Source organism: Rousettus aegyptiacus, unplaced genomic scaffold (assembly GCF_014176215.1).
Source record: "Rousettus aegyptiacus isolate mRouAeg1 unplaced genomic scaffold, mRouAeg1.p scaffold_m13_p_12, whole genome shotgun sequence".
Taxonomy (NCBI): domain Eukaryota; kingdom Metazoa; phylum Chordata; class Mammalia; order Chiroptera; family Pteropodidae; genus Rousettus; species Rousettus aegyptiacus.
In genome coordinates, this window is record NW_023416287.1 from 53,083,468 (window position 1) to 53,095,740 (window position 12,273).

Below are 12,273 nucleotides of genomic sequence, written 5' to 3' on the forward strand. Positions count from 1 at the left end.
TTTTAAACTAAAATAAATGACATCGTCAGTGCATGATTACATAAAGCAAGAGTTCAACTTCCTTATACACCTAGGATGTGTTTCTGAGAAAAATAGAAAGTCCTGAAAACTAATCAACTTTGATAATTATTTTATAAATATAGTAATAAAGAAACCACTGTTGTTCAAGTCAAAAAATATATATGCCATCAAGTTTCACAGTAATCAAAGATGTTGGGATTTTTTTCTTTTTAATAGTTTTACTTTTGGTTGGTGTGCCTTGGGGAATATTGCTCACTGGGTTCTTCATGCAATAGTTTAGAGATAAAGACTCAAATTCCTTTACTTTAATTAAAAACTGCAATTTCCACATTTGATTATGGTGGTCCCCCTAGGTTCACGCAAGTTCCCAATGTCCAGCTCCCTAGGCTGGCCTGTTATGTATGACTTTTTTTACCCCTTTGCTTTCTTATGGTGTGAGGTCAAATAGTTCCGAGAGGTTCAACTATAAAAATTAGACATCGCTATTCCCCTGAAGCGCTGGTGGCCCTGCCCTTTCCTTATTGTCTCACCTATCAAAGAGCTAACAGCAATCCAATCCATTCCTTTGCTGCCCATCATAATATCAGGGTTTGTGGGGTCAGTGGGCTCACAGGAGAAATCCGGTCCCAAGGGACAGTGCATAGTAGAGAGGAGGGAAACATTGTCATCACCGTCCCTCATCTCCAGTCCTGTTACCATCAACCTGAGTGTGCCAGTTTTAAGCATCAAAGTACCATTGATGTATGTGTGGCCTCTCACTTGAGAAGCCAAATATTTGCTCTCAATTTAGTGTTTTTTAATGTTTTTAAAACTGTCTGCTAAATAAGCTTTTAAAGTAGTCTTATTTTAAGAAAACACTACAGACATACAGACATCCTGGCAATTTAGTCCCTAGAGCTGATCCATTTAAGTTCTCATTCATTGATTTAAAAAATATATATTGTTTAAAAGTAAAATGTACAAGGAAAGGAAAATATGACTCGAAAGTTTAAATATCCATACTTTTAAAAATATCAACCAAGTTACCCAACAATGAAAATTCAAAATGTCCAAAAAGAGTGATGCTTAGAATTGGTAAATGTAATCTATTGACATTTACACAGTAAATCATTAGTTAACCTAATTTCTAAATTGTTACACACTTTGTCTATGATCAGAGCTTTTCATCATCTCATGAACTTTAGGCGAAAGAAATGAACAAGCACAATCAGAGTGGGTAGAATACTGTTTGCGCTCTGTGCTTCCTTTTTCTGTCCTTTGGGCTGCACAAGACTCCCCCTTAAACAGCCGGAGGGCAACTTCAGTGTAATAAGTTTAACTAGGCACAGTCACCCACACCAGTAAGGAGGAACTGCTATAATGAGCATGAGTGTTAAGGCACAAAGAGTACCCTTTGGAGAATCATAGAATCCATATTTTAAGATATCGTTCACATTTATGAGACATTTCACTTTGCACATTTATGAGAATTGAGGGTATCTTAAAAATGAAAACATCAGATTCACATGGACCTTTTCACAGCCTGATAGCGTATCATCTTTTTCCTAAAAATCCTTTGTGGTCTAAATTCCCTTCTTTCCCACTGCACTTTTTTTTTTCTGCCTAAGTGGTGAATGGCTTTTGTTTTCACAGTGGTATTTAAAAATATGTAACCGTTTTATATTTTGTTGCTGCTAAGGTGTATGAACTCTTTCAGTTCTGTATTGTTTTCATGGCACAGTGTCTGTCTCTGTGATTGGAATTGCCTTCTGGGCCAGATTCATCCTGAGTCCCCTAAGAAGTGACCGTCCCAGCAGAATGTTTCAGGAGCCATTTTGGAACTGATGCCATGCCTCAGTGTAGGAATGATCAGTGTCATCCCTCCAGGGGGACCCTGGAAAGCATATTGCTGTGTGTTCGTGTGTGATGTTCAAATGAGTATAACTCACTGTGGCATCAACAAAGCTAAAGAACACAATCTTGTCATCTCTTCTTCCTCATCTGGCTGTTTAGGTTTGGGTGGGCCCGGGGAAGGGGCGGTGATGATTTTAAACTCTGAACCCAGCTCGCACTTGCTGCCTTGCCTCCTTAGAGGGGACGCGGAATTCTAAGATGCTGCCGCTGCCGCTGCCATCCTTTGCCATGTCCGGCACCCGGAGAGTCTGGAGGCTCCAGAGAGAACCACAGTAAATGTGCTGGGAGCTCAGCCGTTCATTTAAAATACCCACAGCCTTCCCTTGGAAGAAACCTAGTTCTGCACTCCAGCCTTACCCTTGGCCTTAAGCTTACTGATTTTTTTTTCTGCATCTTTCGAATACCCAAGCCAGAATAGTGTGTGTGTGTGTGTGTGTGTGTGTGTGTGCGCGCGCGCGCGCCCAGATCATAACCGACCACCCTTAGGTTAAAAAAAAAAAAGTGTGTTCTAACTACTGACCTATCCCAAGTTTTTCCCAAGCTTGTTCTGAGAAGCTGTGTAATGTCCTGAACCTTCTGCTTTGATCAGGAGAGAAGGGCCCCTCCTCCAGTGCCAAAGAAGCCGGCGAAGGGCCCCGCGCCGCTGATCCGGGAGCGCTCGCTGGAGAGCTCGCAGCGCCAGGAGGCCCGCAAGCGCCTGATGGCCGCCAAGCGCGCCGCGTCGGTCCGCCAGAACTCGGCCACCGAGAGCGCCGAGAGCATCGAGATCTACATCCCCGAGGCGCAGACCCGGCTCTGAAGTACCCGGGGCTCGCCGCGGGCATTCCGCGGCGTCACCACCAAGTATCTGTCTTCCCCTCCTCCTCTATCCTCCCCACTCCGCCCTCCGAGCCCATCTGTCTCTGAGCCCAGTGACTTCCACTGTCACGGTGTAGTTGTCCATCTTGCAGGAGCCGTCCCCCAGTAACCCCTTTGCCCGGACCAGTTTGCCCATGTTCTTCGCCGAGCTTCGCCACCTGTACTGATGCGTCACCTTGCCTCATCCGGATAGCCAACCCTTTCTTTTCTTGGCAACCCCGACCCCACCTGTGTAGAATTGGCCCCTTTAGGTCACCCACCATCCTCAGTTCTCTCAAGCTAGTCTGTCCCTAGAGCTCAGCAATACAAAACCATAGGGTAGTTCAGAAATCCAGTATACCGGGTGATCCTTTGGGACTTAGCCGTCTTCCACGTGAAAGAAACTAGGGCTCCGATTCCCTTTATTTCCCCTAAACGGTTATTATTTTGTAAAGCAGTTGGAGCACTTTATTTCCAACCTCAGAAATCACGCCATCTCACCGGAATCAATGAGTGACAAATCAAGAGAGGACAAAGTTGGGCTGGGGGTGAGGGAACCTGGATGTGTAATGGGAAAGGGAGAAGCAAAATCTGCAGGTGCTGGGGATACTGGCACCACTCACAGCTGCACAAACTGCCTCACTGTTACTTCATCAATCACTGCTTCAAATGTTTCAATCAGCAGAAGATTGTAAATTCGATCTTTCAGGGAAATTAATCTATTCTGAAAGGCAATAAAATGAAGAAAGGCAAGGCAAGGCAAAGGAAGCGTTGGGAGTTAAAATATTACATAAGGGATTTTATTTTTTGTCCTATTATTAAGAAAATTTAGACCTGAAATGTCTTATCAACTTTTATTATACTGTGTGTATTATATTGTTGTTGTGGTGGTGGGGTGTTAAAAAGGCAAAATGTTGGTTCTATTAATTTGTTAGTGTCCGTCCTGGGGGTCCTACCTAATTACACATATATAAGTATACATCTGCTTATGAAGTGCTGTAATGGCAGCCAGGCTGTATTCAGAGAAAAGTTTGGATTTTCCTATCATTCCTTTGAATGCTACACATCCATCTCTTTTAACCTAGTAGCTCATATTGCAGACATATTTTCTCCTGTAGTCTTCTCTCACTACTACTCAGAGTCCTATCATACCCCAGCATAAGGATTTTGACCTATGTCAAACCAATAAAGTAAATTTTCTACTCCAACAGACATGCTGCCTCATTTCAAAGAACTGCCACTCATCTGGAGGTCTCAGGTAGTGAGAGAAGAAATTTGACCTACAACGGTCAGCAAACACGAGGAGAGGGAGTAAGTCATGACTCACAATCACTAAAAGAAACCCAGGCTTTTGGCAGAGAATGTTGATTTACACTTTTAGTCATGAGGGATGGGCAGTATGCACTTTGTATCTAGCTGAAGGTATCTTTAAATGCCCTTACTCGTAACAGTTTAAACATTTAGAATGTGGTGATCTTAAAGTATTACTGACATTTTATGTCCAGCTCCCACCCTAAAGCATTAGAATTTATCATTGAAAATTGAAAGACTTTTAAAAACACATCAAATATGCTTGCACCAGAGAAGCTATTTAAAAAAAAAAAATACACTCTCATAGCCAGGTGCTAGTTTAATTTTATTTATGAAATTAAGAGACATGATGGGTTCTGGCAACAACTATTTTCATGGACATATTCTAAAACCACCAGAGAATTCGCTACCTCTCAGAGCCATTGAGGCTTTGAGCTATCTTTATAAACAGGGCACAAATGTTTACTGTTGTGGTTTACAAGAAAAGGGCTACTAACTTATTTAAAAACAAACTTTTAACTAGGATGAACAAAGCACCTTGAGTGCTTTGTAAAATTGGAGCATACAGAGATTTTGAGCTTCAAGTATTTGCTCGTTTTAAACAGAATACACTTTTTCTTTACTTTGTAGCTGCAATGGAAGGTCACACAAAATTTGCATCAAGTAAGGCCAACTGCCGCCTTGGGTAGCCTATGGTCACATTCAATCCTGCAAATGACTTGGAACTCACAGATTAATCTAAAGGAAGCGGCATCCATTTGAAGACCCATGTTCCCAACTACAGCTCTGTGCCCTGAGGTAGAGATAAGATTTGGATTAAGAAATAGGTTTCTAATACGATTCAAGATCATCCTACATTTTCTTTGGAAACTGATTAAGCCCAGGATATTTTAACTGAAGAGAGACAAGAGAAGGCCTATTTATCTTGTCTACGTGAATGGTATTTGTATATTCATAAGCTATTTTTGGTAAGAATTTTAAATCTTTTAGCTAAATGCCCACAGGCATCATGACCTTTGCTTTCCTTAAAAACATAAATTGTACAAACACTTTATAAAAAGCTAATTATTGATGTTAAAACATGACCCCACATAAAGCTGCTTGTTAACCACTTGCCCCCTTTAACTGACATTCATGAGCATAACTTTGTTATATTCTTTTTGATGTAATTTGTAGAAATGTTTTTTAGTTCATAATGGAAAATGTATGTACCCTAAAAAATTACTTATTTTGTTTAACTTTGGTATAAAGATGTTTGGGCATTTTCTTGGGGAGGGGGGATTACAAAAGAAGTTTGTCTCCCACATCAAAAAAACGTTCAAAGAAATTAAGTATTTATTATATTTTTTGCAGATGTTTCCATACAATTCACATAACCTTTTTGTAAAGAGAGATGAAGAAATGGATTAAAGATTTTTAATATTTGAAATGGTAAATAGAACTAATTTATTTGTAATATATTTCTGTTATTTATAGATGTTTCCTTAATGTTTTACTGTGCATTACCACTTTAATTTAAGCCTTATCCTTGTGAATTTACCATTTCTTTTTTAAAACATGTCTAGATGCTATTTTAAATAACTGGAATGTAAATCACTAGCATATCTGAATTCCCAAATGTAATTTTTAAAAATTATTTTGGTTTGGAAAAAAAGATTCATTTGAAAGCCTTCAGATGGAGGGGTGGGGAACATTTTTATGGCTTTATGAATTGGAATTTCATAGGCTTATTTACTTAGATTGTGTGTGGACAAAAAAATGTATATAGATGAATGTTTCCCATAATGTAAAAAGAAGAAATTAATAAAATAATTAATGCACTGCTTTTAGGTCTGTGTGTTTTCACTACAGAGTCCTGCTTTCTTCTAAAATATAAGTAATTGTCTTTTGGAAGAATAATTAAACATTCTAACTTTCATTGTAACAACATATATGCTAGTAACTACTGAGCGATAGGTAGGCCTTTTATTCTAGGTTAAGGGACTTAAATACCAAAGACTAAAAGTAATTTTACTGTGATGATTGCAAACAGGAAAGTTTCAGGTCAGGAGCTGTATATTTTATGAAAGAAGTTAGCTTCTCAAACTTGTGCAAATCTGTATATATTATATCCACCTGAATTTCTTTGCAAATATTTCATCAATTTTATTTCCTACACAGTTCTCCAGTGTAGGGAAAATCAGAACGATGCTCTGTGGTTTTTATTTCAGCCTTGCAGTAATGAAAAACTGTGCTCTTTGAGGTTTAGTGACTTGCCCAGTGTGACGCAATTATTAAATGACAGATTTCAGTTCCAAATTCAAACCTTCATTCAATTTCTTCTTCAGTAGGGTCTCTATCATTCTTCTCACATTTAAAACTAGTAATTATTTACCACTGTTGTCTGTGTGTCATCTAGGTCATATCTGTAAACTTTAGGTCATATACACAAAAATAGACTTACCAAAAAAAAAGTAAATTAAAATGTTTTATGAAGTAAACTTGCAATTATCTGAAAATGCAACTCCAAAAAAACTTGTGTTCGCAGTGCTTCCTCCCTACCTAGTCCTTGGGTAAACCCATCCATCTCTCTGCAGCAAAGTTGAAAATAGTTAAGCAGATAAGCTACTTCTGATTTTTATACATAAGCAAGAGCTGTAGCAGTCACCAAAATAACACAATGTACTTTTGAAACTGCTTCAAAAGAAGAATGATCAAGTGACTGGATCCCAGTGAGGTTGCAAAGATCTCATTACTTTGGTCCATGCACTGACTATTCCCAGAGTCTGCACTGTGATTACACTTCCTGCCTTTTAACAAATTAATTCTTATATTTTGCCAGGGCTTCTTAAACATTTCAGCAAATCCCCAAACAAAATGAGTTAGTTTTTGCGTATAGAAATTTGAATTTCACTGAAGCAATTTCCCACGTTACAAGGTCCACTGCCCCCAAAAATGTAATTTCGTTTTTGATAGAAATTGAACAAAATTGTTTGCTCTGAACATGAATTTCTTTTTATAGCTTTGAAATCCATTCCCTTGAAAATTTCAATTGATTTTGGTTTAAATAAATGACATTTAAAAATTATAGTGTCTCAATGTGTTCATTCTTGAATGCCATTGATAGGTATACTAAAGGGTGCCAAAATTTACCTTGGGGTTTCTCAATAGGCTGTTTGACTTTCAGCTGCTAAATCGAGGTCAAATCAACTCCTTTTTGCAAACAGAAACTAGTGGTCCTGTCTGAAAACCATCTCAGGGTTCTATCTCACTTACTAGCTTAAGTTTACAGAATAGGTCATAAATTCCTCTGTAAATCACTCACTATCTCCCCTGATGCTGAGAGAGGAAATAGCATGCTGCTTCCTGGTCCATATGCTTTCCTCAGGGCTTATTTCTGCTGGCCCAGGGAGCCATCATTAGATAATCACAGGAATGAGAAGCCTGGTGGGATTCCTGACTCCTGGATCTCTATTTAGCCAGCCAATTCATTATTTCAATGTTTTCTATATAAATGAGCACAAGCCTCAATTTACAGAAAAATGACTGAAAATGAGAAAGCATTTTAATAAATACCAAAAGTCAAGCTCTGCTACATAGCTGATTGAACTGTGGCTCTTCATTGCACCAAACATTTTCACTAGTACAGGTGAAAACTGCCATTCTTTCTCTTCACACTCCTAGACTGCCTTCTGGAAGAAGCACATGCTAATTTTCTCTTTCTAGATTACCCGATAGGTAAATCAGTATCATGAGAGAGTTTCTATTGAGATCTCAATAAAGAGATTCTTCCATAGAAAAACTCCTCGTTTCACTTTGGGAAGGGGGAGCAAATAGAGCCTCTGGTTTCTCTTCTGTTACACAAAGGGAAACACATTCTTCCTATTGACTCTATGGGAGGTTATAAACAACAAGTACACATTTCATAGCCTTAAATCCTAATGCTTTCACTGCTTCTGAAGGCCAGTGCTCTACAGACAGAAAATATTCCTGCATGTCTAGCATTCTGAGATTTGCACACATAATCATAAGTTGATGATTGCTTTCTTATTTCTAGGGCATTCAAGTTTAATGTCTACCATCAGTTTCAATTATAAAAAGTGAGGAGAAACATCTAAGGACTTAGATAATACTGTGGATGGCCACTAAAATGTATCCAAGGAAACATCTCTCCAAAACAAAATAAAAATATTCTACTAACTGAAAAAGGGTCCATTTTAAAGGGTTTTTGGTTTTAAAAAATAACCTCTTACTATAGAAAATATTTACTTTTGTCAGCGACAGTTTTTAAAATCCCAACAATAACATCATTTCCTTTCTAGAATAAGACCTAATGTATTTTGTCACCTCAGCCAATACAATGTCTGTCTATATTCTCAAGTGTGAGAAGAAGCAGAACTCAAAGACAGAACTTGAAAAAAGGTAAGGAGATAGGTTAAATAATTTACTCTTAGATTCCTTTCTAGTTTCATTTAATTAAACACATTCACCAAAAGCTTCCCCTCCCCCAGCTTTCTCAGGGAAGAAAATGTGTCTACCTTCACTGCTTTTATTGATAACAGTTAACCTTCACTCTTTTATGCAGCCTGGTCCCTGGTAGAAACTGTACCTAGGAGGTCTTTGTGAACTTGGCACTTCCAAGGTTGAGCTTGACAAATGTGAAGGAGCAATCCGAGGGCTCCTGAATTTTTTCTTATATTAGTCAAGCGAGGTAACGAGTCTGGGATGATTGAAGAAAGATTCTTTCCAAGATACCGGTGTCTTCATGTTCAGTCTTGAGTTGAAACACCAAGGCTTCTTTGAGCAGCAGGTTGTTCAAAATGAAATCATACAAAGAGTGAAAACTTGGAACAGTGGAGAGATGTTAGCACAGGAAAATGGGGATTTCCAAACTGAATGCAAGTGTGAGTGTTAAGCACTTTGTAACTAGTAGTGAAGTGGGGAATAATTATTCAGAGAAGTCTGAGTAATTCTGAAGACAAAGGAACTAAAACACCATACTAATGTGGACCTCAGATACTTTGGCATCAGACTGTTCAGGATCTGTCAGTGGCTGACTCATCATGTGACTGTTCTCAAGGGCACATCATTTTAAGACAGGTTATGAGGAGACCAAGGACCAACTATTCTTCTAGCAAAGGCAATGCATTAGAATTGGGTTAAATATTCAACTGAGAGAACCTAGGTTAAATATTAAGGAAATGATTACCCAAAGAAAATACAAGGTGTTGATCGCCCTGAGAAACTTGGTGCACTGCCTGGGAGAAGTCATTCTGACAGAACTGTGTCACTCAAATGATCCTCTTGAAAGAGGGAAAGTCCTCCATGGCTATTAGTATTTAAATTTGTTTATTAGATAATAGACATTGAAAAGACAGGTAACACACACACATACATACATACACCACATACCCCCATTATCCCTGTTGGCTTTGGCCCAAAGTGAAGTAATGACTCCCCAGGATTTCTGTCAGTGATTCCAGATCCACAAGCAGAGGGATTAAACAAAGGCAAAGAGAAAAGTCCCCACATACTTCAGTTTAAACACTCACATATCATTTTGATTGTAATATTCTGACTTGGGGTTGGGCAGGAAAGCATTGTCATATGCTTATAAGACAATTACAAATATTCCCAGCATTTCTCTTACAACTGGACTGACCCTCTCATTAGCCTCAAAATTGTACCATGAGTGGGCCTGTCTGCCCAGCAGGGGCAGGGCCACTCTATAAGTGCAGAAGAGCTCAGGTTATGGAGTCAGACTGCCTGCGTTTCAATCCTAGCTCTACCATTTACTAGTTGTGTGTTTGGGGGAAAGTTAGTTAACAATCCCATGCCTCAGTTTACCTATTGTACAATTAGGATAAAAATAATACTTATCTCATAGAGTTGTTCTAAGGATTAAATGAATTAATATATGCAAAACTCTTAAAACACTGCCCGGAACATGTAAACACTCAACTGTTCAATATCATCGCCATCATTATCATTATTATTATTATTATTATTACACATTTACATTTACTGAGAAAGTACCTTGGGCCCTGGCTGTACTATTTTGTATGCATTCTATAACTTAATCCTCACAGTAACCTTATGAGATAGTTACCACAAATAAATTACAGAGTGATTAAGTAGCATCCCTCAGGTGTGCATAAGTGACAGAGCTAGTATTTTAATCCATTTTAACTCTAGATCCATATGTGCGTGATTTGTGTAAGACAAAGCAATTTATCTGTCATTTTTCTCACCATTTTAAAATTTACTAATGTATTTTTTTATTTCAGGACATTATGGTCCACCTATTCTTTTTAGTGGTTCCATAGCATTCCAATTTATGGATAAACCATAATACATTCATTTAGTCCCCCTGTAGATGGCATTTAGGCTGTTTCCGACAACTGTTATGACAAACGAAATTGTGAACAAATGAATAGTGAAAATTGTTCCAGAATGTATCTTTAGTACATGTGGAAGGGTATCTTTAGGTTATGTTCCTAGACAAAAGGACATGCTCTTTTGCTTTTAAATATTGCCAATCGACTTTCCAAAAAAAGGTTACCTTGATTTCCACCTCACCAAACATATATGAGTTTTGCAAACCAGGAAACAAGGCATTCATAATGTAAATTCAGAGCTATGCTTAAAAACACAACGAAAAGAAACCCAGGCATCTTCTAGTTGGCTTTTGACAAGGAAGAAAAAGAAAGGTCTCCAGAAGTGTGGAGGTGGTTTTATTTAAGTCCCAGAACGAAGATGCCAGAACTAAGTAAGAAGTATGCACATGTCAGCCTTAGGGTATGAACTCATCCAGAAATTGAGTCTATGTCATACACCTTGGAGGAATGCCTAAGAAGCAGCTCCTAAGGGGTGGAGTCTAGACTCTCTATGGGGTCCAAGCCAAGACTGGGAGCAGAGTGTAACCACTTTGATGATTTATAGGTCTATACCACATGACACCAACTCCTACACATGGGAGGTTTTTGTTTTCTTATTGTTTTTTAAAGTGAAACTCCCCCTCTAAAAAGGCTTTAAGATGATTTACAGAATTAAAACACAAAACATTGAACAATTTTATAAATAAAACAAAGAAAAGAAAAAGAAAATTAGTAGATATATAACTTCATTAAGCTCCCAGACCATCAGGGTCCTGAGTTATGGCAAATGACTACTAAATTTATTTCTAGGCTTCCTGATAGCCAGGGCAAAGTGGTCAGCATTTTTTAAAAAATTAGTTTCGAGTATACAGTACATTTGTTAAACATCTATATAGTTCGTAAAACGCCCCCCCCAGTTGCTCCCTTCCTTTCCTGACCCTCCACCTAGCCAACGTATTCATTCTAATTGCATTCCCTATGCCATATTCCCCATTCCCATGTCTATCTATCAGCTGCTAATTTGTACTTCTTTAACCCTTCACCCCATTCTCCCAGACCTTCAAATCTCCTTCCCCTCTGTCTGTCACCAAATTGTCCACTATATTTGTAAGTCTGTTTTTGATTAGTGTGTTCTTTTTATTCCTTAGATTTTGCATGTAAGTGAAATCATATAGTGTTTATCTTTCTCTGTCTGACTTAAATACCTTCTAGATCCATCAAAGCAATATGTTTTTCCATCTCCTTCTCTTTAGTCTGTGTCTTTTAATCTGAAGTGAGTTTCTTATAGGCAACATGTAGGGGTCTTGTTTTCCTTTCTATTCATTCACTCTTTTAGTTGGAGCACTTAATTCTTTTCCATTTGAGATACTTGTTGATAGGAATGTAATTTTTTGCCAAGCCCTTCTGTCCTGCATAGTTGCTTTTGAGAAATCGGCTGCCAGTCTTACGGGTTTTCCCTTATAAGTAACTATCCGTTTTTCTCTTGCTACTTTTAATACTCTCTCTTTGTATTTAACCTTTGTCATTTTAATTATAATGTGTCTTGGTGTGGGCCTCTTTGGATTTCTGATTTTTGGAATTCTCTGAGCTTCCTGGGGTTTTTGTCCATTTCCTTCACCAGGTAGGGAAGTTTTCCATCATCATTTCTTCAAACAGCTGTTCAGCATCTTGATTTTCTTCAGTTACACTAATCAGATGGATATTTGGACCCTTAATATTGTCCTATATGCTCCTTAAATTATTTTTATAGTCTTGGCATCTTCTCTCTTGCCATTTCGATTGAGTGTGCTTGGCTTTCTCATCCTTTAGATAGGGCATTTGATCCTTTTCATTATTTACTCTGTTTATTCCTTTA

The 12,273-nt window shown here is 38.2% G+C and overlaps 1 protein-coding gene across 23 annotated transcripts in view; it reads left to right on the top strand.

The window, feature by feature from the left end:
- DLGAP1 (DLG associated protein 1) overlaps positions 1 to 4,356 on the top strand; it is a 782,830-nt gene extending 778,474 nt beyond the window's left edge. For all 23 annotated transcript variants that reach the window (XM_036229039.1, XM_036229053.1, XM_036229052.1 and 20 more), the window contains one exon: positions 2,504 to 4,356. In XM_036229039.1, the coding sequence (XP_036084932.1) occupies positions 2,504 to 2,713 (210 nt within the window). In that variant the 3' untranslated portion in view covers positions 2,714 to 4,356. The remainder of the gene's footprint in view (positions 1 to 2,503) is intronic.
- The last annotated feature ends 7,917 nt before the right edge of the window (positions 4,357 to 12,273 follow it).